The sequence below is a fragment of the Symphalangus syndactylus genome, chromosome 21 (assembly GCF_028878055.3).
Source record: "Symphalangus syndactylus isolate Jambi chromosome 21, NHGRI_mSymSyn1-v2.1_pri, whole genome shotgun sequence".
In the NCBI taxonomy this organism is placed as follows: domain Eukaryota; kingdom Metazoa; phylum Chordata; class Mammalia; order Primates; family Hylobatidae; genus Symphalangus; species Symphalangus syndactylus.
The window spans coordinates 25,251,199-25,278,075 of NC_072443.2; the positions used below are offsets into that span (position 1 = coordinate 25,251,199).

The following is a 26,877-nucleotide window of genomic DNA, read 5'->3' on the forward strand; positions in this document are numbered from 1 at the left end:
AAGAATGTGGCAAAGCTTTCAACTGGTCCTCAGCCCTTAATAAACATGAAAGAATTCATATTGGACAGGAACCCTACAGAGTCAATGCGGCAAATCTTTTAAATGTTCCTCAACCCTTAATAAGCATAAGATAATTTATACTGGAGAGAAACCCTATAAATGTGATGAATGTGGGAAAACCTTTAAACAGCCCTCAACTCTTAGTAAATATGAGAATTTATATGGAACATAAACCCTACAAATAAAAAGAATGTGACAAAGCTTTTTAAGGAAGTTCTCAACCCTTATTACACATAATTCATACTGGACAGAAACTCTACAAGTGTAAAGAACGTGGCAAAGCTTACAACAAGTTCTCAATTCTTTTTTTTTTTGAGACAATTTTGCTCTTATCACCCAGGTTGGAGGGCAATGGCGTGATTTCAGCTCACTGCAACCTCCAACTCCTGGGTTCAAGCCATTCTCCTGCCTCGGCCTCCCGAGTAGCTGGGATTGCAGGTGCCCACCACCATGCCTGGCTAATTTTTGTATTTTTAGTAGAGAGGGGGTTTCACCTTGTTGGCCGTGCTAGTCTCAAACTCCTGACCTCAGATGATCCACTTGCCTCAGTCTCCTAAAGTGCTGGTTACAGGCATGCACCACCACGCCTAGCCATAAGTTCTCAATTCTTAAGAGACATGGCGATAATTCGTGCTGAAGAGGAACTCTACAAACCTGAAAGATTTGACAGTGCTTTTACCAACACCTCCAACTTTGCAATACATTAAAAAAAAAAGTTATACTAGTGTGAAACCCTAGAAATGTATAAAATGTGACAAAGCCTTTATATGGTTGCCACATTTGATTGTAGGTAAGATAATTCATGCTGGCAAAACTCCTACAAGTGTGAAGAATGTGGCAAAACTTTTAACCTGTGCTTACACCTTATTTCACAGGAAAGCTATTACCCTTGAGAAAAATTGTCCAAATATAAAGAATATGGAAAAGCCATTAATGCTAGTGATTTTTGTACACTAATTTTGTGTCCTAAAACTTTGCGGAAGTTGTTTATCAGCTGAAGGAGCTTTTGGGCTGAGACCCTATATCTAGAAAATTTATATATAATATATATAAATATATATATAAAATCCAGACATAGAATCATGTCATCTGCAAACAGGGATAGTTTGACTTCCTCTCCTCCAATTTGAATGTACTTTATTTCTTTCTCTTGCCTGATGGCCCTGGCCAGGACTTCTGACAATTAATTTTTAGGACCACTTTACAATGCTTACTGAATATTTGCAGTCCCCTACTATTTGTAATAGTAAAATATTGGGACAATTTGAAATGACCAACAAGTAAAAATTTTTAAAGACAACCCAAATATCCCAAAATAAGTAGAGGAATTAAATTAATGAAATTATGGTAAGTTACAAAATAGTACATATTATGTAATATCCCTTTGTTTTAATGTATCTATATATGTATGAAGAATATGCAACGATATATACTATACAGTGAGTGGCAGCTGTCTCTAAATAGGCAAGATTATATGTGTTTGTAACATTGTTCCTTTACTAATTTGTTTGTGGTTTTTTGCTTGCTCTTGGTTTTTGAGCATAACATGCCCACCTGTGTAATAATATAATTAATATATTAATTAATAGAAATTCCATTGTTTAATATTTATATTGGATTTTCCTCCCCCCGGCTAATCATTACTCTCATATATTTAGGTTATCCAACTTTTTGCCATTACAAAGAACTCAACAGAAATAACTGGGTAAACCTGAATTTAAAATAATAAAGTAAAATAGGGGAGAAAATCCTGAAAAATGAATAAAATTCCTTAAAGAAAAAAAATTGTAAAATCACCCCAGACATGCCAAAATCAGTTAAAACCAGTAGCCAAAAAAATATTAATTTTAAATCAATTCATTCTTGAGCTTTCAAAGCAATGTTGACTACATCACAAATTACTATTATTTGCAGTTTCCAGAATTTGGGATTAGGTCTTTGTCTGCATGGGTACCAAGTAAACAACAGGTACTTCATGTCTTATTCATGTGCTGTCTTCTCTGTGAAGCCTTTCCTGATTCCTCCAGACATTGAGAGATATCCATTGCCATATGCACCCTTCTTGTACATACTTCTATTTTACATTTTACCATAATGTAAATATTTATGTGTCTGTCTCTTCCATTAGATTAAAAGCTCCCTGAAAGCAGAAACCATATCTTAGCATTTTCATATTCTCCGCCTTATCCCTAACACAGTGAAATATTAATGAAACTGCTATAAAAAATGCCTGAGTGCCTTTCTTTCTTTCTTACACACCTCCTTCCTTCCTTCTCCTTCCTTCCTTCCTTTCTCTCTTTCCCTTTCTTTCTTTCTCTCTCTCTCTCTTTCTTTCTTTCTCTTTCTTTTTCCCCTCTGTGGCCCAGGCTGCATGTAATCTACTCGGCTAGCTGCTGCCCCGCACCGCGGACTGCCTGGGACTGCCAGCGCTCGCCAGCCTGCTTTTCCACCTTTGGCTGCAGGCCCGGTTTCGCCATGTTGGCCACGCTGCTCTCCGGCTCCTGACCCCCAGTGCTCTGCCCGCCTCGGCCTCCCGAAGTGCTGGGACTGCGGGCGGAGTCTCGCTCACTCGGTGCTCCGTGTGGCCAGGGCTGGAGTGCGGTGGCCTGGTCTTGGCTCGCGGCAGCCTCCGCCTCCCAGCCGCCTGCCTTGGCCTACCAGGGTGCTGGAATTGCAGCCCCTGCCCAGCCGCCGCCCCATCTGGGAGGTGAGGAGCGCCTCTGCCCGGGGCCACCCATCGTCTGGGAGGTGAGGAGTGCCTCTGCCTGGCCGCCCTATCTGGGAAGAAGTGAGGAGCGCCTCTGCCCGGCCACCCGGTCTGGGAGGTGAGGAGCGACTCTGCCCGGCCGCCCCGTCTGGGAAGAAGTGAGGAGTGTCTCTGCCTGGCCACCCGGTCTGGGAAGAAATGAGCAACGCATCTACCCAGTTGCCCCGTCTGGGAAGTGAGGAGCGCCTCTGCCCGGCCACCCCGTCTGGGGAGAAATGAGGAGCACCTCTGCCCGGCCGCCCCGTCTGGGAAGAAGTGAGGAGCACCTCTGCCCGGCCGCCCCATCTAGGAAGAAGTGAGGAGCGTCTTTGCCTGGCCGCCCGGTCTGGGAAGTGAGGAGCGCCTCTGCCCAGCCGCCCCGTCTGGGATGTGGGGAGCACCTCTGCCCGACCGCCCCGTCTGGGAGGTATACCACGGAGGCCAGAAGCAATCTGGGGGCTGGATGTGGTGGCTCACGCCTGTGGTCCCGGCACTCTGGGGGGCCGAGGCGGGTTGATCACTTCGGGCTAGGAGTTCGAGACCAGTCTGGCCAACATGGCGAAACATATGAAAAATACAACAGACAAACCAACCAACCAACTCAGTGACAACAAGGCAGGTCTATCCTGGAGTCACACTCTAATTTTTTCTATTTTCCTCCCTTTCTGATCCTTTGTCCCACTTTCTTTTTCTACCTCTTCCTTCTCCTTCTTCGTCAAATAGAGGATTGAGTTATTATCACTGATCCATGTAAAGTCCCTCTCTCATTTATTTTGATTCCCACTCCCCATTTCTATTCCCCGTCTTCCCATGTGCAACCTTCCTAATATGTTTGATACGCATCTTTTTGTTTGTATGTATTTTTAGAAAATGTTTATTGTTTTTGTGTGCAAAAAAAATTAATAAAAAAAAATGCCTGAGTTACTAAATCTGACACAGTCACTTCAACAAACATTTAAGTGCCTACTTAGAGTGGAAACATTTATGGAAGGTATAAAAGGAACTAAAACCGTGGCTCTTCACCATAAGCAGCTTAAAAGGTTAATGGAGAAGTTTATACAAGAATATAAGTAATTATAAAACACACAGAATAAATCTTAGAAGTACAAATGAAGTGTTATAAGTGTACAGCAAAGGGAGAAGTTAATTCTATCTGAAAAGGAGGGATCATGGAAAGTTTCCTAGAAGAGTCAGTATATCAGAGAAGCTTTAAAAGATGATTAGGATTTTAAAAGGTCGAAATGGTAAGAAAATATAGAGAACTGGCTGGGCGCAGTGGCTCACACCTGTAATCCCAGCACTTTGGGAGGCTGAGGCAGGTGGATCACTTGAGGCCAAGAGTTCAAGACCGGCTTGGCAAACATGGTAAAGCTCCATCTCTACCAAAAAATACAAAAATTAGCCAGGTGTGGTGCCATGCACCTGTAGTCCCAGCTACTCGGGAGGCTGAGGCACAGGAATCGCTTGAATACAGAAGGCAGAGGTTGCAGTGAGCCAAGATCAGTGGAGTGCACCACTGCACTCCAGCCTGGGTAAAAGAGTGAGACTCTGTCCACCACCCCCCAAAAAAAAACAGACAGAGAGAGAACCGAGTAGAATACAGTCTCACTTTCATATACGTAGGTGAGGAGGAGTATTTTTTTTTTAATTAGAAAAACAGAGTAGAATTAGTTCCTGGATATTCTTAATTTAGAAATTTGGAGAAGTCAGTTTACAACCGTTTAAACTGGCAAAATGAGATTTCTTCTTTATGTTCCAAACTATACCTTGAAAAAAATTATACTATCAAATAACTTCTGGAACTCAAAGATTATCAATACGTGTGATTTTTTTTTCACACATGATTTTCATTAGAGTAGTCAGATTAGGCAGGATTTTAGGAGGGGAGAATTAAAGACACATTTCAAATTAGGTATAATGACTTTCAACATATCCAAAGTGTCCCATATAAAATAAATATTAATTCTATTCTTATTTGTGCTAAGAAAAAAAAAGGAAAAAAATTAAAATGCCTTGTCCAAGATCCAAACTAAAAGAAAATTAAAGAAAATATACTTACTGTAACACAACCTTTAGAAGCTCCTTTTATTTTACCAATATAAACAGAAGTAAATATAAAATCCAGTTGTAGATCCATCTCATTACTATGCATAATACTGGAAATGTTTTCCATGACAGGATTATATGGGCATAATTCAGATGACATCTAACAAGGAATAAATCATAAAATGCATATAACTCTTAACTATTATATAAATGCTGAAAATGACTTTCACCATCAAATTCTTCTTTAAATTACTATTAGTGAATTTTTAAAGAATTTTATACTGTTCTTACTGTAAAGAAAGTTATCTAGATTTTTTTTCTGAAAAAAATATGACTTACGTTTGAGAAAATTACACTAAATAGCTGAATCCAAAATTAATTCCACAGCCTAAGCTCCAGAAATATATACTCCTCTGTATCAAAGCCATGGTTTCACATTCAGTACTCTCTAATAGGTTTTATTCATTTTTAACTTGACAGAAGTAAGTTTTAAACATATATTGTACTTTTGTTTAAAATGAATTTTTAAATATATTATCTCTTTTAATCCCCACAACCACCCTATAGGCAGGTTTTTCAGTTTTCCATTTCATAAATAAAGTTAACAGATGCTTAGACTGGTTAAGCGACTTGCCTAAAATCATGTGATTAGTAAGAAGCAAAACAAAGATTCAAACACAGGTTTCTCTCTCCAGGTCCAGTGTCACTTCAACCACATAAAATTGTTTCCATTAACCAAAATAATGTTCTTGCTACTGCACTTTAAATATTTTTTATTTTAGATCCAGGGGGTATATGTGCAGATCTGTTACAAGGATAATATTGCGTGATGCTGAGGGTTGGGGTTCTATTGAACCTGTCATCCAGATAATACCCAACAGGAAGTTTTATGGCCCTGGCTCTCCTCATCCCTCCCCCTACTTTTGGAGCCTCCAATGTCTATTGTTCCCATCTTTATGCCTGTGTGCTATTGCACTTTTAAAATGCCATGAAGGAATGTAAGTACCTAAGAACCATATGTTATATCAAATTTATATGCTTTATTGTATACTCTATGTTTGAAGACAACCAACCAGAAATGGCTTATACTTGCCTAAAACCTCAAAAATCATCACTTCCACTCAAGTGACTATATAACTTTGCTTTTAAATTATAATAGAAAACCAGGCAATATCAGCAGCAACTCTTTCCCACTATTTCTTCTGAAATTTACACTACTTTCAGATGACTTTTTCAACTTTTTCAAATGTGCCTAACCTCTGCACATTATCCGTAACATCACACATGAGCAGATTACTACTAAAGCAGTTATTATGCATATGTACTCACTCCCCTCTTACCTCTAGCAAATGTGACTAATCCTTATCTAAAACATATATCATACTCATTATTTTAAACCCAGCTCATAACGCCATTTACCTGCTTAATTGAATTTGTCATTCTCATGTTTTATTGCTTAGTATACTATTAATATCTTCTTATTCCCTAAGTAAAAAAGGGAATCAATCAATCAAATCAAATCAGGTAGCTCCAATATCAGTCAGACAAATAACTGTAGGCTTTTTTAGTGATAAAATGAGAAGTTGGTATAGAAATAATTTCTCATTGGGCTTCACATTTTGTAAAAACTAGCTGGCTCCTAAAAATGACCAATCCATATTTCTCATAATTCATTTAAAACTGGAGGCCGGGCATGGTGGCTCACGCCTGTAATCCTAGCACTTTGGGAGGCCGAGGCGAGTGGATCACGAGGTCAGGAGTTCCAGACCAGCCTGACCAACATGGTGAAACCCCGTCTCTACTAAAAATACAAAAACTAGCCGGGCATGGTGGCACGTGCCTGCAATCCCAGCTACTGAGGGAGGCTGAGGCAGGAGAATCGCTTAAACTTGCGAGGCAGAGGTTGCAGTGAACCGAGATTGTGCCACTGTATGCTAGCCTGGGCCTCAGACTGAGACTCTGTCTCAAAAAAATAAAATAAAATAAAACTGGAACAAGAGAGAGCATAGCGATGTGACATTCTGACTTATATGTCTTTGTAGATCTCCACAGTATTGGCTGCTTGGTTGTGATAATGAATGTAGTAAATTCCACAAGATATGTTATTTTCTTATAATATGATCATTTCATACTACATTGTCAATTGATACCCTGCCAAGGCCTAATTTTTCTACAAGTTTAAATTCATTATCAACAATGATACTTTTAATTATATATACAACTAAACCATCAAGTAGGATATTGACCCAATCTGGCGAAAATGGTTACATTTTTGCAAAAATTCAGAACAAAGCTGCTGAGGTGATTTCTACGTGGAATACCAAATACAATAGAAAATACCCATGAAACAATAATCAGACCAAACTGTTTTCATAGATCAGGCCAACTCTTCATCATACTCTGCAAAATAACAGCCTCTGACATTATTCAAAAACAAAACAAGATAAGTTTACCATAATTCTGCACTGGTGGTCAATGATCTTTTCTTACAAATAGAATAATCACAGACTAATAATAAGAAAGAGTACCAGCTGGGAGTGGTAGCCCACGCATGTGATCCTAGCACTTTGGGAGGTGGAGGTAGGAGGACTGCTTGAGCCCAGTAGTTAGAGACCAGCCTGGACAACAAAGAGAGACCCTCATCTCTAAAAATAATATATATTTTAAAAACATTGGCCAGGCATGCTGGCACAAGCCTACGGTCCCAGCTACCTGAGAGGCTGAATGAGAGGGATGCTTGAGCCCAAGAGGTTGAGGCTGCACTGAGCCATAATCATGTCACTGCACTCCAGCCTGGGTGACAGGGCAAGACCCTGTCTCAAAAAAGAAGAAAGAAAGAAAGAATACTGATAATAAATGATTTGAACCTTATTTTAGACCTACTCTCTTCAAAGGACTGAATTAATCGACTGATATTAAACTAACACACTTCCATTTATTATTTTCTATAAGAATGAAGAGGCCAAACTTGATAGGTTTCTGACCTACATCTCCAAAGCCATGTTCTTTCCTCTATATCATACTGCCTTCATAGTATGTGAGGAAAAGGAGTAATTCTAAGTAACCATAATACTCCAAGACCAGACATATAAATACTAGAAAATGTGTTTAATTCTACAAAATGTTAGTGAAATGTCCAATGAAAGCCATAAGAAAAATATTCAAGTAATAGAATATTCAAACTGAAAAAATATAAATCACCATAGAAAAATGGTATAATCTTTTCATTTCAAAATAAAGACAACTACATATTTCACTCAAACTACTATAAAAGTTGTCTGAAAATTCAAACTAAGAAAATTTGTAATTTTCATTACAATATTCAGCTTGATAAAACAAATAACAGTCATTAACCAATAGTGTATATTTCATTGTTAATCTGTGAGAAGACAGAAATAAATTACCTGTACAGATTCACATGTAATCAATGGTAGTTCTGACAATGCTGATTCAGAAGTACTCTCATTTTCATTAGTTGTCTCACGGTCTTGCTTAGATTGTAACTTAAGAATTTCTGAACTTTTATGTTCAACAGGTCCTTCTTCATCACTGGAAACAACAACTAAAAAGGAAAAGAAACATGCATTATTTATTTATTTATTTTTTTTTTTTTTGAGACACAATCTCCCCATCTCGGCTCACTGCAACCTCCACCTCCCGGGCTCAGGCAATTCTCCTGCCTCAGCCTCTCGAGTAGCTGGAATTACAGGCATACGCCACCATGCCCAGCTAATTTTTGTATTTTTAGTAGAGACAGGGTTTCACCATGTTTGCCACGCTGGTCTCAAACTCCTGACCTCAGGTGATCCTCCCGCCTTGGCCTCCCAAAGTGCTGGGATTATAGGTGTGGGTCACTGCAACCGGCCAAAAAATGTATTTTAAATGTGTAACAATCACATATCAAAAAAAGAACTTTTGGCTGGGAGTAGTGGCTCACTCCTATAATCCCAGCACTTTGGGAGGCTGAGGTGGGTAGATTCCCTGAGGTCAGGAGTTCAAGATCAGCCAGGCCAACATGGTGAAACCCTGTCTCTAGTAAAAATACAAAAATTAGCCGGGCATGGTGGTGCATGCCTGTATTCCCAGCTACTCGGAAGGCTGATGAAGAAGAATTACTTGAGCCCAGGAGAGGGAGGTTGCAGGTAGCCAAGACTGCACCACTACACTCTAGCCTGGCCGACAGAGCGAGACTCTGTCTCAAAAAAAAAAAAAAAAAAAAAAAGAACTTTCTAATTAATGCAATTTATTTTTAATAATCCTGTTAAACTTAATCATCTAAATTTATTCAATTTAGAAACAGGCCTATCATTTGTTATCTGATTTACAGTAGTTACAGACAATGACTCCATATCAGTGCAATTATTCAGCAGTTACCTGCACCCTTACCTCCTAAAGAATAAAGATGTTTAAAAATGGATAAAGCCATGAGGAGGCCTTAGGAACAAATTCTAGTTCTAACAGTGTATTGTGCCATCACTCTAAATTGTACTTTAAGTCCTGTTACATGAATTGCTTCAAGGAATGGGAAATTAATAACTAGGGGAAGATGTGGGAGACTATTCACTGGAGATCCTTTAACACCTTTGGAATTTCTTAGTACCATGTGACGGCATCAACTACTCAGAAGCTGATTAAATCAAAATTAATAATAATACTTAGGTAGCACTTAAACTCTGCATACTTCATCAACCAAATGACAGTAATGATGGTCCTTAAATAATCTATTTTAAAACTATTGAGATTACAGTGTACTAATCTAAGAAAAAATTACTTCTGTTTTCAAGTCCTCCATTAGTTTACCTAAATCGATATTTTAAAACTCATGAAGCAGACCCCACACCCCAAGCCTTTTTTTCCTAAAGTTAATATATTCCACAGTGATGTCATAAACAGCTTATGGCCTTAGCCAAATTTGTTCAAGAAGAAGAAAAAAACAACTAAGTAAAGCAGAGGAAATTAAGTATCTTTATAATCCTCCTGTCACTTACTTGGTTCAGCTGAGATCAGTGATTGGTTCCCTTCATTATGTCCTCTTAGAATAGGCTTTTCTACGGTATTCAACTCGTTCTCATCTTTCTCAACCAGGGAAGAAATCCCCACAGTATCAATGGATTTAGAGTTCTCAACAGTTTCAGTGGCTGAACTGGCAGAGGCACTTTTGGTGGCATTACTCAAAGTCAACTCCTGACTGTTAAGTGAGGATAGTTTAGTAAAATCACTTTTTGTACGTTTAGTTGTAATTTCTTCAGGCAGTTTTGGATCCTGATGATAGTTTTCACTTGACTTTTCTAACTCAGTGGATATTGTTGAGTCATCTTCTTGTTTTTTCTAAACATAAACACATAGAAAAAAATTGCATTTTTCAAATTTGGCTTGCTTAAAACACTTTTAAATTCCTAAAAAAAAAAGGAAAAATATTATATCACTTCTATAACTACATGGATAGAAAACTAAACAATTATACTACATTATACTTGCCAATGTCTCCCAAATTTAAAGATACAGGGTTTGGTCTGTCCAATCTGATGCCTGATAATTTTTTAAAGGGTGAAATTGGGAGATTTCCATCATTACAAATACTTTGTCAGACGGTCTCCCATGATCTAAGTCAACTTTAGAATGAGAAGATGTATTTACGTATTTTTATTTTGCAAAAGTAATAATGCCAATGTGACTACTTTGGTAAAGAGATTTAAAAATTAACAATATAACAACATTAAAAATTATGAAAATCAACCACTGCCTTCAATATCTCATTTACTTTATAAATCTAAATCATGTTTATAATTACAACCCAAAAACATTACAAGGTCCTGAAATGATTTATGGATCAAAGAAATTGAAAAGCTGTCTTACTGTTTTATTGCTACTTATATACTAAGTCTTTGAAAATACAAAATGTATGTATTTAATATGATAATTCTTTACTTAGAATAAATTCCCTAAACTGTAGATAAACAGAAGCTTAAAGAATTTGGTAAGTAAATTGCTACTGATAAAATAAATCTAATAATAACTTTACAGAGCAAGCAAAAAAAAATGACTAGACAGTATGAATAGTATTTGGCTGAAATAAAGAAAAAGAAAAGTCTGGAGGATGTACAACTACCTACTAAGGAAAGAGTGATACAAGAAAAGGAGCAATTTTAACTTTTTTAATCATTCATAGTATTTGAAATGTGTTCCAATAACTCTGTATCACCAAGAAAACTTACATTTAAAATTGTTTTTTAATAATAAAGCTAACAGTGAACCAAAAACTAAAGAAATCTGATAAGAAAAGCTGAAAGCTAGAGGAACATTATTTGGCCACAGTCAACTCATTTTTATCATAGCATGAAATTATTTCCTATAATATCTAAATACCTCTACTTACTGTCTGTTCTGTTGACTTATCCAAAGAAGTACAATATTGAGAATCAGGTAAATTATTTCTAAGCCTTCTCTTTGTCTTCCTGGAAATCAGAGTGAGTTCCACTTTTGAATCAGAATATTTAACATCCTTGTTTCTGCTTTCCTGTTCGAGATGATCACAACCTCTACTTCCACTGTTAAGGTCTTAAAAAACAAATGAAGCATAAATATGGACAAAAAAGTATAGAAGGAATCTCTTTTAGAAGAGCTCGAAGTAACATCGTCAAAATTGCTATACTACTTCCAAAGCTCATTGAAACAGAAATGTACTGTTAAATTCTCATACTGACACTGGATGAAGGTAAAGGCATGCCCTATTTTAATTGGTATATACAAAGTAAATGTTCATTACACAATAGTTGTGAGGTGAGAAAAACACATAAAGAAAAAATATCCTTTTTCATAGTAGCCAAAGCAAAGCCACCAAACTGTTTTTCCATTTGCTATAAATGCATTTGGCTGTACTATCAAAAAAAAAGGGGATTAAGAAAATGTGGCACATATACACCATGGAATACTATGCAGTCATAAAAAAGAATGAGTTCATGTCCTTTGTAGGGACATGGATGAAGCTGGAAACCATCATTCTCAGCAAACTATCACAAGGACAAAAAACCAAAACCGCATGTTCTCACTCATAGGTGGGAACTGAACAATGAGAACAGTTGGACACAGGAAGGGGAACATTACACACTGGGGGCCTGTCATGGGGTCGGGGGGTGGGGGTGGGGGGAGGGGTGAGGGATAGCATTAGGAGACATACCTAATATAAAGGATGAGTTAATGGGTGCAGCACACCAACATGGCACATGTACACATATGTAACAAACCCGCACGTTGTGCACATGTACCCTAGAACTTAAAGTATAATAATAATAATAATAATAATAATAATAATAAAGGGGGGGTCTTATTAAAATCTAGAAAATTCACGTCTTTAAGTTTGATAATTCAATGTGACTTTATAAACTAGTCTTTTAAAATGTAATTTACATAAATACATATTTTTAGTGGAAAGGGACTATAATTTGAAAGTGTTGATCGCTGCTCTTTAAAAGGAGCCAAAATACCTTTGCTCTGTAGTTGGCTATAATATGTGATCATTCACAAGGTTACCAATTTACTTGCCCGTTTATTTCTTCTTTTCAATAATCAAGACCCTGTCATTTTAAGTCTCCAATAAATTCATCATTCTAGAGAAGTACTTCCTTTTTTAAGTCAACAAGACATCATTTTGAAACTCATGCCAATCATTACTAAAAATATTTAATATTTCTGTCATCAAATATATGTACTGTACAAAAATACCTTCCAAAAGTTTCCACCTAACTGACTAAAAGTTATTCTGAATTATTTTGCTTTCTGAATCTATGCCATACAAGTACCAACTCAAAGTTTATACACAGCAAGTTACAAGGCAGTTGCCTTTAATTCACAATTTTCAATTCATCTGACTGGCCTGACTTTTCTGTTCATGGAACGTTCTTCAACACCACACATCTTCTCTTCAAACTATTCTTGCTTTTACTGTAGCTTCAACAATTCCTAATAACTAATATTCATGATAATTTGTCTTTGACATTACTTAAAGGAAGGCACTGGAACAGGATTGAGGGTAAAAATTCCAAGATAGTCAATCGCCTTTCAATTTCCAGAGAAAACACCTTATTCCCTAAGGAAAATAAAACTCCCCCCAAATCATCAACACAATATTTAGGATAGCACATTAAATTTTATATGTAATATTGTAAACTATAAAAGTGGTCTAACACAATTTCCACACACAATGTATCAAACTATAATTTCTAAACATAAATATTATACTACAGTAAAATGACTCATGAAAGGAAAGGGGATTGAGAAAAACTTGATTATACAAGAGTTTTCTTTTAAACAATTTATTATTTGCACATCAGTCAAGCCTGCCTCATGAAAAAAGGAATAACTTTATTATATAGAATGAAATATTGTAAAAATAGGAATTCACCTGCATAATATATAATTTAACCTGCAAATATTACTAGCATATAAAACTAAAGAGGTGACAAAATCCTGTAAACAAAAGAATATTAAGTATTTCCAAGGTATTATGTTGGTGAAAGCAAATTCCACAAGGCAAACTGAATGTGCTATGGAAAAAAAATGGTACACCTAAGGTTTCATGCGGAATTTCCATTAATTTACAGGTTTTTTAAAAATACTGGTATCAGATGTGGGAGAATAAACACTGCTTTAATAAAGATCCAATAGCTAATTGTATTAGAAACACTTTCCCTACCAGTAGTGGTACCTTCAGGGATACTGAAAAACTAAAAAATGGCTTCCTCCCCCCCTCCCACCCTCCCTTTCTTTCTTTCTTTCTCTGTGGCCCAGGCTGCAATCTACTCGGCTCCCTGCTGCCCGCGCCGCGGACTGCCTGGGACTGCCGGCGCGCGCCACCGCTGCCTGCTTTTTCTCCTTTGGCTGCAGGCACGCGTTCGCCATCTTGGCCACGCTGGTCGCCAGCTCCTGACGCCGAGTGCTCTGCCCGCCTCAGCCTCCCGAGGTACTGGGACTGCAGACGGAGTCTCGCTCACCCGGTGCTCGGTGTGGAGTGCGGTGGCGTGGTCTGGCCTCGCGGCAGCCTCCGCCTCCCAGCCACCTGCCTTGGCCTACCAGGGTGCTGGGATTGCAGCCCCTGCCCGGCCGCCGCCCCGTCTGGGAGGTGGGGAGCGTCTCTGCCCGGCCACCCATCGTCTGGGAAGTGAGGAGCGCCTCTGCCCGGCCGCCCCGTCTGGGAAGTGAGGAGCGCCTCTGCCCGGACGCCCATCGTCTGGGAAGTGAGGAGCGCCTCTGCCCGGCCGCCCCGTCTGGGAAGTGAGGAGCGCCTCTGCCCGGCCACCCACCGTCTGGGAAGTGAGGAGCGCCTCTGCCCGACCACCCACCGTCTGGGAAGTGAGGAGCGCCTCTGCCCGACCACCCACCGTCTGGGAAGTGAGGAGCGCCTCTGCCCGACCACCCACCGTCTGGGAAGGGAGGAGCGCCTCTGCCCGGCCACCCACCGTCTGGGAAGGGAGGAGCGCCTCTGCCCGGCCACCCACCGTCTGGGAAGGGAGGAGCGCCTCTGCCCGGCCACCCACCGTCTGGGAGGTGAGGAGCGCCTCTGCCCGGCCACCCACCGTCTGGGAGGTGAGGAGCGCCTCTGCCCGGCCACCCACCGTCTGGGAGGTGAGGAGCGCCTCTGCCCGGCCACCCACCGTCTGGGAGGTGAGGAGCGCCTCTGCCCGGCCACCCACCGTCTGGGAGGTGAGGAGCACCTCTGCCCGGCCACCCACCGTCTGGGAGGTGAGGAGCGCCTCTGCCCGGCCACCCATCGTCTGGGAGGAAGTGAGGAGCGCCTCTGCCCGGCCGCCCCGTCCGGGAAGAAGTGAGGAGCGCCTCTGCCCGGCCGCCCCGTCCGGGAAGAAGTGAGGAGCGCCTCTGCCCGGCCGCCCCGTCCGGGAAGAAGTGAGGAGCGCCTCTGCCCGGCCGCCCCGTCCGGGAAGAAGTGAGGAGCGCCTCTGCCCGGCCGCCCCGTCCGGGAAGAAGTGAGGAGCGCCTCTGCCCGGCCGCCCCGTCCGGGAAGAAGTGAGGAGCGCCTCTGCCCGGCCGCCCCGTCCGGGAAGAAGTGAGGAGCGCCTCTGCCCGGCCGCCCCGTCCGGGAAGAAGTGAGGAGCGCCTCTGCCTGGCCGCCCCGTCCGGGAAGAAGTGAGGAGCGCCTCTGCCCGGCCGCCCCGTCCGGGAAGAAGTGAGGAGCGCCTCTGCCCGGCCACCCATCGTCTGGGAGGTGAGGAGCGCCTCTGCCCGGCCACCCATCGTCTGGGAGGTGAGGAGCGCCTCTGCCCGGCCACCCATCGTCTGGGAGGTGAGGAGCGCCTCTGCCCGGCCGCCCCGTCTGGGAAGTGAGGAGCGCCTCTGCCCGGCCACCCACCGTCTGGAAAGTGAGGAGCGCCTCTGCCCGGCCACCCATCGTCTGGGAAGTGAGGAGCGCCTCTGCCCGGCCACCCACCGTCTGGGAAGTGAGGAGCGCCTCTGCCCGACCACCCTTCGTCTGGGAAGTGAGGAGCGCCTCTGCCCGGCCACCTATCGTCTGGGAAGAAGTGAGGAGCGTCTCTGCCTGGCCGCCCCGTCTGGGAGGTCTACCACGGAGGCCAGAAGCAATGTGGGGGCTGGACGTGGTGGCTCACGCCTGTGGTCCCGGCACTCTGGGGGGCGAGGCGGGTTGATCACTTCGGGCTAGGAGTTCGAGACCAGTCTGGCCAACTTGGCGAAACATGAAAAATACAACAGACAAACCAACCAACCAACTCAGTGACAACAAAACAGGTCTACCCTGGAGTCATACTCTAATTTTTTCCATTTTCCTCCCTTTCTGATCCTTTATCCCACTTTCTTTTTCTTCCTCTTCCTTCTCCCTCTTCTTTGTCAAATAGAGGACTGAGTTATTATCACTGATCCATATAAAGTCCCTCTCTCATTTATTTTAACTCCCACCCCCCATTTCTATTCCCCGACTTCCCATGTGCAACCTTCCTAATATGTTTGATACGCATCTTTTTGTTTGTATGTATTTTTAGAAAATGTTTATTGTTTTTGTGTGCAAAAAAAAATTAATTAAAAACAAACAAACAAAAAAAAAAAGACTCATAAAAGCTCACCAGCCTGGGGCATTTGTCCATGGCTTCCCTTACACAGCATAGATTCCTATGGCTTTTCCTCACAAAAGGTTTTCTAGAATTGGCTTTCCAAATGGGAGGAAGAATGGTGAAAGACAGGGAACATAACATTTTCTCCTCTGCTTTTGTATTTGGAATTGACAAACTGGAGAAGAAAGCATGTATTATTTTATTGCTGTAGGTTCTGTATATGCTTTTATAGGCTACCAGCATACTATTAGTTTGCATGATGCGTGTGCTGTTATCTTAGTTTCCTGCTATTTTCCTTTTATTCTAACCATCTTAATACTATTCTTTGGGATTCAGACCTGTCAAGTCAAGCTGTCTGGATTATAAAAGTGTGCCTTGCACTAGAAGGTGAAAATGTGGAATTTCCCTAAAAAAAAAAAAAAAAAAAAAGCAAATAAACCAGATCCTGACTGCTTATTCTAAAAAAAAAAAAAAAACTAAAAAATGTTTCTTTTGTCATGTACTCTTCCCTGATGCATATCTAAAATGCCACTGTGATCTTGAGGTAATACTCCTGGGTACAAATCAGAAAGTATTTTATTCAAGTCAATGTGAGGACTGTTATTCCTCACATTCTACTGCTTTCCTGGGTAGAGTAGGAATCTTTGTCTTGATAGTATCTGAACTGAGCCCACTTGTACAAATACTTACATTTTTACTTGGTAATCAATACAGTCATCCCTCAGTATCTCAGGGGATTGGTCCCAGGGACCCAGGATACCAAAATCCATGGATCCATAAGCCCCTAAAGGTATAGTATTTGCATATAACCTATATATATTCTCCTGTATAGTTTAAATAATCTCTAGATTACTTATAATACCCAATACAACATAAATGTTATGTAGTTGTTATACATATTTTTTATGATTGTATTATTTTTATTGAAGTTTTTTTCAAATATTTTCCATCTTTGGTAGGTTGAATCTGCAGATGCAGAACACAAAGATACAGAGAGATGATTGTAATTACTTCTAAGAAAAGTACAGTTTATAAGAAAATAAATGTTTTTCATTATACACTGACAGTGACTAATTGGAAGCTTATCTGTACAAAGTCACAGCACATTCTCCAAAGACTGCCTTTATAAGAGTTTCAGCTGGTTTCTTGTACAAATAAAAGTTATTACTCTAGTTTCATTTTAAATTTTTTTCTATTAAAAAGGCTACTAAAAAGAATCTTTAAATAGCTGTGCTCCAAATGAAGTGTAATGAATTTTTGCATAGTGTCGTCAAAAGATTTTTTTGTATTGTGAATAACTTACGAAATCACTCAAAAATAAAATAGTGGCCAAGCGCGGTGGCTCATGCCTATAATCCCAGCATTTTGGGAGGCCGAGGCAGGCAGATCACTGGAGCCCAGGAGTTTGAGACCAGCCTGGGCAACATGGCAAGACCTTGTCTCTGCAAAATACAAAAAATTAGCCACACGTGGTGGTGCATGACTATAGTCTCAACTACTCGGGAGGCTAATGTGGGAGGATCACTTGAGCCCAGGAGGTAGAGGCTGAAGTGGGCTGTGATCATGTGTGATCATGCCACTGTACTCCAGCCTGGGTAACAGAGTGAGGCCCTGTCTTAAGAAGAAAAAGAAAAAGAGAAAAGCAAGAAAGCAAGCAAGCAAGAAAGAGACTTCAACAAACATTTGAAGCTATCAGTAATCCAACAGATCCCTAAAGGTGTTAGTTTCACAAATAAATAATGTAAAATTGTTTTTCTTCAAGTATCAGTAAAATATTTTTAATTCTTGAAACAGAGACAAAAAAGAAAAAGAAGTCAAATCATAAATCCCATATGCAAGGAGGCCTACAAAAAATTTTCACAAGTCTAGGAAGTATTTACCTTCAAATTTGCTAATAGTGGCTTGTTTGGCATCCTCCTGAAGTTGAGAGAAATTCTAATAAATAGAGAATGTATTTCATGGTAGGCAAATAGAGAGTGATAAGTTAATAATAAAAACCCAGTTAGCAGTAACATTAATATCCACGGAAACAACACTTAGAAACAGCTAAATTAACATAACTTCATAGCTATATCCAAGTCTCCCTAAAGAAGAAAAAAATATATTAAAATTTAACTTTTGGGATTAATAAATAAATCCAGAAATGAGTACTACACTACATAAAGAGTAGGTTTAGCAATTTTCTTTGTGTTGCCAAATAATCTCCCTTTACTTTCACACATCCTTTCAAAGTAAAATAAAATAATTTATTTATAACAAAAATTGTTATTAATACAATAAGAAAAAATTCAAATTCCAACAGTTTTCTAAGGTTCACAAACCTTTAGGCTGAGTATCAGACATTAAAAGAGAAATGTCATCATCCTTTCTTCGTTTTTCTTTATTGTGCACAGCCTGCTTCGTAGAATTGTCATCTACTATCTTACTTCGTTGTGAGCCCCTGAAAAAGACAACTGTATTATACTCAATTCTAATAAAGCCTAAATGAATTTAGAAGCCAACTAGCATGTATTTAAAAATCCAACAGATTACAAATACAGTCCCACATGGCAGACTATAAGATCTGGGTAGTAAAAAAATATTGAACTCAGATTTAAGAAATAAGTTATCCTCCCTTTTCTACCTTTAAATTCCCCATGTGTGTTTTTGGGGAAAAAAAAATGAGATATCAACATTGGAGGATTGTGTACATGCAAAATGAGCAAAAGAGTAATACTATACAAGTATTAAATAAGTTAGGCTTAAAAAGTAAAATTCCAAGGACACAAGTACCTCAATAACCAAACCTATGTATAGTCAAACAATTATAAGCCAAAGCTGAATGTTAATATATTTCAAGCATGGTTCATATATCCAAAAGTATGGTAACAAATTTTCAATAGTATGTGGTAATAAATTTTACCTACAGAGAAAATAATTTAAAGTCTAAGGTACTGGTAAAATAACAAATTTTGGAACGATAGTCACAACATTATTACTAATAAAAATTTAGAAATATAAAACATATTAGAATGTATAAGTGCATACATATGAAACAAAATATAAAAACTTAGACTGGAAGGATTCAAGCCTATTTGGATAGCAGATAACTCTAAAGAGGGAGAGTATTAGAATCAGGGAATATAAAATAAATAAGTTTTCAACTTTCTATAATACTTCTTTAAAAACAAATTTAAATCTGAAAAAAATAGGAATTATATTGGTTAAATCTGAGTGAGATATATTGGCATATTATTCTCTATACTTATGTGCATATTTGAAGCATTTCATAATTTTAAAATACATAAATTATTTACAACTAAGGCAACTAGTATAAGTGAGAAACAAGGACTATAAAGACTAATAACACATAATGCTTCCTTGTTTTGAGAGTATTATTTGGAAGGCTAAAAATAACTTTAAATTAAAAAAAGCTACAGTATCCAAACATCACCAGTGTAGTGTCATAGTTAAAGAAAGGGTTATTGCTGCTATTACATTGCTCATTTTCATATTTACTTTGGTAAAATTTTCTTTATTTTCAGATTGGATATTAAAAGGCCAAAATAATCAAAATCGTAAGGGTGAGCCAATTTCACTTGCAAAGAGGTTCTGACTGAGTCAAATCATTCCACTCCTCAACCCTCAAGAATCATTCTTGAAGAATAAGGGCATCTAAGCAAATTTATACCATAGAGTTTTGTTTACTGAAAATGAAAACCAAAAGAGAAGTCAAAAAAAATTTGTTCTCCCTGAAAGAATTATCACTACAGGCACTATAAACAAAAATAGAATGTGACCTAAAAGATGATCTAAAAAGATGCTTAGGTACTTATGTTTCCCCTGATATAAGAAGCAAACAGCGTAATAGTCCTTGTTTTTCTAGCACAATGAACACTGAAAAACAAAATAAGATTTCACATGTAAAGCACATTAAAAGTTATATGGTTGTAGAAAAAAGACTTTATAATAGAGGATTTTCCTGACCAAACGCTAAGCATTAAGTAGTTGGCATGAAACCAAAAATAAAAATGAGTAAGTATTTTCAAAAGGTAAGGTCATATGATTCAAATGCACACACAGTGAAGCCAAACACATCTGTAATATAATCTCAATCCAAATAACAGTTTTTTTGCAGAATATGACAATCTGGTTCTAAAGTGTACATGGTGGAAAGTCATGTGTTTAAAGATAAGGACAGCAATGTTCAAACACTATTAGCTTCCATCCTCTTATAAGAAAAGAAAATGAATGGACTGGAAACACCCAAGTTCCTGAACAATAAATATAAATATTCACATTATTCAAGTTAATAAATGTAATAAAAGCTCAAAATAAATATTTTCCAATGCAACAAAATTCTAAGAATTTTTTTAAATAGCCAAGCAAATATATTTTTAAATTATAAAAATGTATTAAGTGTGGTACTAGAATAAAGAGACATATCGACCATAGAAATAGAAAACAGAACCCAGAAACAAACTTTCAAATATATGCTCAAAAGATTTTTGACAAGGATGCTGAAACCATTCAATAGAGAAGGGACAGTCTTGCCAATAAAGGGTGCTGTGAACATAGGATAGTCATATGCAAAAGGAAGAAGTTGGACAGTTATCTAACACCATCTACAAAAATTAACTCAAAGTGGATCAAACACCTAAATATAAGGCAGAAAACTATAGAATTCTTAGAAGAATGCATAGGGGAAATCTTTATGACATTAGATTTGGCAGTGATTTCTTTGATATAACAACAAAAACACAGTCAACAACAAAGATAAATTGGAGTTCATTAAAATTAAAACTTATGGCTGGGCAGGGTAGTTGACGCCTGTAATCTCAGCTACTTGAGAGGCTGAGGACTGAGGATTGCTTGAGGCCAGGAGTTCAAGAACAGCCTGGGGAACATAATGAAACCCCGCCCACACACACACACACGAAAAATTTAATAATTAGCTAGTAATGATGGTATGCCCCTGTAGTCTTAGCTACTGAGGAAGCTGAGGGGAGAATCACTTGATCCCAGGAGTTCAAAGTGGCAGCTACAATTGTGCCACTGCACTCCAGCCTGGGCAATAGAATTAGGCTCTGTCTCAAAAAAAAAAAAAAAAATCAAAAATTTTTGTTTATCAAAGGACACTAGTGAAAAGACAACCCACAGAATGGGAGAAAATATCTGCAAACCACATATATATTAAACGATTAATACTGATAACATATAAAGACCTCCTACAGGTCAACAACAAAATAAATAACAATCAAAAAATGGGCAAAGTATTTGAAGAGATGTTTCTCCAAAGACATACAAATGGCCAATTAGCATGAAAAGATGTTCAACATCACTAATCACTAAGGAAATGCAAGCCCAAACAACAACATACCATTTCACACAGATTAGGACAGAGTAATTTAAAAAAAAATTTTTTTTCATTAAAAAAATATTAACAAACATTGGCAAAAATGTAGAAAAATTGGAACCTCTGTACATTGTTGGTGGGAATGTTCAACAGTGCAGCCACTGTGGAACGGTTTGGTGGTTCCTCAAAAAGCTAAATAGAGAACTACCATATAAGAAGCTAAACACAGGCCGAGCGCAGTGGCTCACGCCTGTAATCCCAACACTTTGGGAGGCTGAGGCGGGCAGATCACCTGGGTTGAGAGTTCGAGACCAGCCTCTCCAACACGGAGAAACCCCGTCTCTACTACTAATACAAAAATTAGCCGGGCGTGGTGGCGCACGCCTATAATCCCAGCTACTCAGAGGCTGAGGCATGAGAATCACTCGAACCCGTGAGGCAGAGATTGCGGTGAGCCAAGATCATGCCATTGCACTCTAGCCTGGGCAACAAGAGCGAAATTCCATCTCAAAAAAAAAAAAAAAAAAAAAAAAAAAAAAAAAAAAAAAAAGCTAAACACATAATCACAAAGTTATCAAGAAATCCCACTTCTAGGTATATACCCAAAGGAATTGAAAGCAGGGACATGAACAGATTCTTGTACTCCACTGTTCACTGTAGCACACTATTCACAATAGCCAAAAGGTAAAAACAACCTTAGGATCCATCAACAAATGAAAAGAAAAACAAAATGTGGTATATTCATACAATAAAATATTATTGGGCCATAAAAAGGAATGAACTTGTGATATGTGCTACATGAATGAACTTTGAACACATTACGCTAAGTAAACTCAGCCAAACACAAAAGGACAAATATTGTGTGATTCCACTTAAAGAGGTAACTAAAATAGACAAATTCACAGAGACAGAAAGTAGATTAGAGGCTACTAGGGGATTAGGAGAGGGGAGAATGGGGAATTATTATTTAATGGTAAAACAGTTTCTGCTTGAGATGAAAAAGTTGTGATAATGGTTGCACAGCAATATGGATGAACTTTGAGGACATTATGCTAAGAAAAAATAAACCACTAACTAAAAGACAAATACTGATATTCCATTCATATGATGACATATTTAGAATAGTCAAATTCATACAGGCAGAAAGTAGAATGGTGATTGCCAGGGACTGGAAGAAGGGAAAAATGGGGAGTTAGAGTTTAATAGATATGGAGTTTCAGTTTAGGAAGATGGAAAAAGTCCTGGAAAAGAATGGTGGTGGTGATGGCTGGACAAATATGTGACTGTACTTAATGGCAGTTAACTGTACACTTAAAAATGGTTAAAATGGCAATTTTTAGGTTACTAATATTCTATTACAATCTTTCAAATACAAAAAAGGTATTAAAATGTACAATAAATGAAGAGAATAGGAGAACTGGTTCTACTAATTTCATAATAAAACATAATACAGAGTAACATCAACAAGTAAAGTATAGTACTACAGACTAGTATATAAGAAATGGCTGGCAAAAGAAAAAAACAGAAGAATTTGAAACAAAGCTGGGAAACAAAGCTTTCAAATTCAGTTGTAGTGGACTAACTGGGTAACAACAGAGAAAAAAAGAATTCAGAACTACATCCAATACTCTAAGGTAAAATGAACTATCATATGCTAATGATTAAAAGTTGTAAGATTTTTTTTTAAACAACCGTCAGAAGAAAAACACTATATTTATTAGTCTTGTGGAAGAAGAATTTCTTGAGAATGGAAGTAAAGAAATTATAGAGAAAAATATGATCGGATTCAACCACACACGGTAAACTTTTAATAAATGATAAACTAAGAGCATCAAAATAAAAGAGAAATTAAACCCAAAACTGCATCAAACGAAGTGCAATACACAGGAGTTCCAGTTCCCAGTCCAACATGAAAGGAGCTTGGAAGTTATCTATCCTAACGGGTAAAACTGAAAAATCAACAACACGTCTTCCTGGACATGACAGAAAAGTGAAGTCACAGGATGAATGGCTGCCCCCAAAATGGGAGAAAGACAGCCAGGTGAATACAGAGAATCACAACTTACTAAAGCAAAAACCCACAAGCAGAAACAGTCCCAGTAACTACTACTGGAGTATGAAGACCTAAACTACAATTGATAAATTGCTGAGGGTTCAGTGTACATAAGTCTAAGAGTTAAAAATCCCAGAGGACTTAGTCATAAAGGGGGTCGCACACTTTTGTGAGTTTTATCTCCAGGAGTTCAACCAGGTTCTCACAGTGAATATCAGAAAAATCCCCTCATGATTCAGGAGACGAAGGTAAACATTTTCAAATATGCCAGAGCATTCTGTTCTTAACAAGGCCTGCCCTCAAGAAAAACTATTTCAACAGAGCCTAAACTATGAGTTATTTTTCAGAGCCTAGTCCACCAGGGGAAATAAAAAATACCCAACTCTAGCTCTGTCTAGCATTCTGTGTGAGGGAAAGCAAGGAAAATATACAATTCCAAGACCATCTAGCTTTCCATGTGGGAGAAGGGAAATACCTAACTTCATTATATTCCAGGTATGCTGTTGCACCAAAGTGTTCAGAAGAGAATGAGAAGCACTTGTAAAGTTAACAGGCCAAGGACAAAGGCTCATTAACCCATTTATGCCTGAGGTTGCAATTTTTTGAATTTTTGCAATCAGAGCTTGGTGATAACCTTTAGCAGTAGGATATAAATAACTTCCACATGCGTAGCATTCCAGTAATGGAACAGTAAGCATAAATGGGTTAAAAGACTGAAACCTAACAGGACTGCAGAATGCTTTTCTTCCTCTCACATCTTACCACCACATTCCTAAAGGTCTATTTACAGTAGTTGCTTTTATCTAGTACATCATGTCCAACTATCCAAAAAAAGCAAAAAACAAAAAGAAAATTAAAAGCCACACTAAAAGAAAAAAAAACACAGTTTGACAACAAGTATCAGAACCAGAACCAGACATGTCAGAGATGTTAAATTATCAGACTAGGAATTTAAAACAAATATGATCAACAGATAAACTATACAGCATATAAGCACTTATGGGCAATGTTAGCAGACAGAAAGTGTAAGAAAGAATGAAAAAAAATACTAAAGATCAAAACACTGTAACAGAAATGAACAATGCCTTGGATGGGCTCACCAGTAGACAGGATATGGAAAAGGAAAGAATCTCTGAACTTGAGTATATAGAAATAGAAAATTCCAACACAGGAAAGCAAAGAGAAAAAAAGACTAAAAAAAAACGTAACCGAATATTGAAGAAATGTGGGACAACTACAATAGGTGTAACACAGGCATAATGGGAATATCATAAGAAGAAGAAAGAGGTAAAGAAACAGAGGAAAAATGCAAAGCAATAATGCATGAGAATTTCCCCAAATTAATGTCAGACACCAAATCACAGACTGGCAAGTTCAGAGAACACCAAAGAGAATAAATGCCCAAAAAATAACACCTAGGCATATCATATTCAACTGCAAAAAAATCAAAGATTTAAAAACAGTTCATAAAATCCAGAAAAAAATAAGCCCTTAACTATAGAAAAACAAAGACAAGAATTGTATCTCATTTCTCAGAAACCATGCAAGTACGAACACTGTGGAGTGAAATCTTTTAAGTGTTCAGAGAAAAAAAACCTACCAACCTAGAAAAATAAATAAATAAATAAAGTAAAAAGTGGCAGGATTAATATTCTTTGATTTCAAAACTTTCTGTAAAGCTATGGTAATCAAAACAGTGTGCTACTGGTATAAAAACAGACACATACACCAACAGAACAGAATAGAGATCCCAGAAATAAACCCTCAAATACATGGTCAAATGATTTTCAACAAGGGTACCAAGACCATTCAATGAGGAAAGGGCAGCCTTTTCAACAAATGATTCTGGAAAAACTGAATAGCCACATGCAAAACAATGAATCTGTACCCTTACCTAACACCATATACAATAATTAACACAAAATGGATCAGAGACCTAAGCATAAGGCATAAAGCTATTTTGAAAATTCTTGGAAGAAAACATAGGGGAAAATCTTCACATTAGATTTGTTAACTATTTCTGGATATGACAACAAAAGCACAGTCAACTAAAGAAACAGATTAAGTAGACTTCATCAGAGTAAAAAGGCAACCCACAGAATGAGATGAAATATTTGCAAATCCCATATCTATTAAGGGATCAATATCCAGAATATATAAAGAAATCCTACAACTTACAAAAAAATCCAATTCAAAAGCAGGCAAAGTACTTGAATAAACATTTCTCTAAAGAAGACATATAAATGGCCAACAACACAAAAAGATGTTCAATATCACTATTCATTAGGAAAATGAAAATCAAAACCACAATGAGATACCACCTCACATGCATTACGATGGTTATTATCAAAAAACCGAAAGCAAGTATTGGCGAGATATGGAGTAACTGGAACCCTTGTGCACTGCTGGTGGCAATGTAACATGGTGCAGCCACTATGAATAATAGCATGATGTTTCCTCAAAAAGTTAAAAATAGATTGCCATATGATCCAGCACTTCCACTTCTGGATATATACCCAAAAGAACTTAAAGGAGAGACACAAACACACACTGAACACCCATGTTCATAATGGCATTATACACAATAGCCAAAAGGTAGAAGCAACTCCACTATCTATCAACAGATGAATAGAACAAAATTTAGTTGATACATAAAATGGAATATAGTCAGCCTTAAAAAGGAAGAACATTCTGACACATGCTGCAACATAGATGAACTTTTAAGACACTATGCTAAGCGAGATAAGTCAGTTAGCAAAGGACAAATACTGTGATTCCACTTATTTAAGGTACTTAGGGTCATGAAATCATAGAAACAGAAAGTAGAATGGTGGCTGTCAGGGCTTAGGGGGAGAGAGGAATGAGGAGTTCCTGTTTCACAGATACAGAGTTTCAGTTTGGTAAAAATGAAAAAAGTTCTGAAAATGAACGGTGGTAATGGTTGTACAATAATGTGAATGTACTTAAAATAGATTAAAGTCTCTATTATTCAAAATGAGAACACAGATACTAATTAACTTTGGACTTTGATAGGTCAATCAAGTATATTACAATTTATAGAAAACTATTTAAAAATAGAGTCTAAATCTTCTAAAACGTAAAGCAAACCCCCTCCCCCCCCCACACACACACACAAAAATAACTAATTTTTAAAATACAAGAATGGGCTGGGCACAGTGGTGCACACCTATAGTGTGCTACTTCGAAGGCTGACTTGAGGCCAGAAGTTCAAGGCTGTAGTGCACTATAATCATGCCTGTAAATAGCCACTGCACTCCAGCCTGCGCAACATAGCAAGACCCAACTCTAAAAAAAAAATACAAGAAAAGAAAAAAGATCAAGCAGACCAAACAAAAAGCATAAAGAAAAATGGTAGTATAAAATATAAACAGACTATGCCTTATAGTTAAAAATAAATGTAGATTGAATGTAAAAAGAGAAGTATCCAGATACATACTATTTACTGGCAACACATATAAAATGAAAATGTCCAAAGGAGCACTGTTTATGACAGAAAAGAAATTGGATACAATCCAAACTCCATCAATAAAAAGTAGGT

The 26,877-nt window shown here is 38.2% G+C and overlaps 1 protein-coding gene across 14 annotated transcripts in view; it reads right to left on the reverse strand.

Moving 5' to 3' along the window:
- Positions 1–26,877, reverse strand: part of SENP7 (SUMO specific peptidase 7) — a 199,126-nt gene that overhangs the window by 35,154 nt on the left and 137,095 nt on the right. For all 14 annotated transcript variants that reach the window (XM_063629970.1, XM_055259053.2, XM_063629969.1 and 11 more), the window contains 5 exons: positions 18,252–18,370; positions 11,229–11,410; positions 9,841–10,180; positions 8,257–8,414; positions 4,866–5,012 (listed from right to left, as the gene is read on the reverse strand). In XM_063629970.1, coding sequence (XP_063486040.1) covers positions 4,866–5,012; positions 8,257–8,414; positions 9,841–10,180; positions 11,229–11,410; positions 18,252–18,370 — 946 coding nt within the window. The remainder of the gene's footprint in view (positions 1–4,865; positions 5,013–8,256; positions 8,415–9,840; positions 10,181–11,228; positions 11,411–18,251; positions 18,371–26,877) is intronic.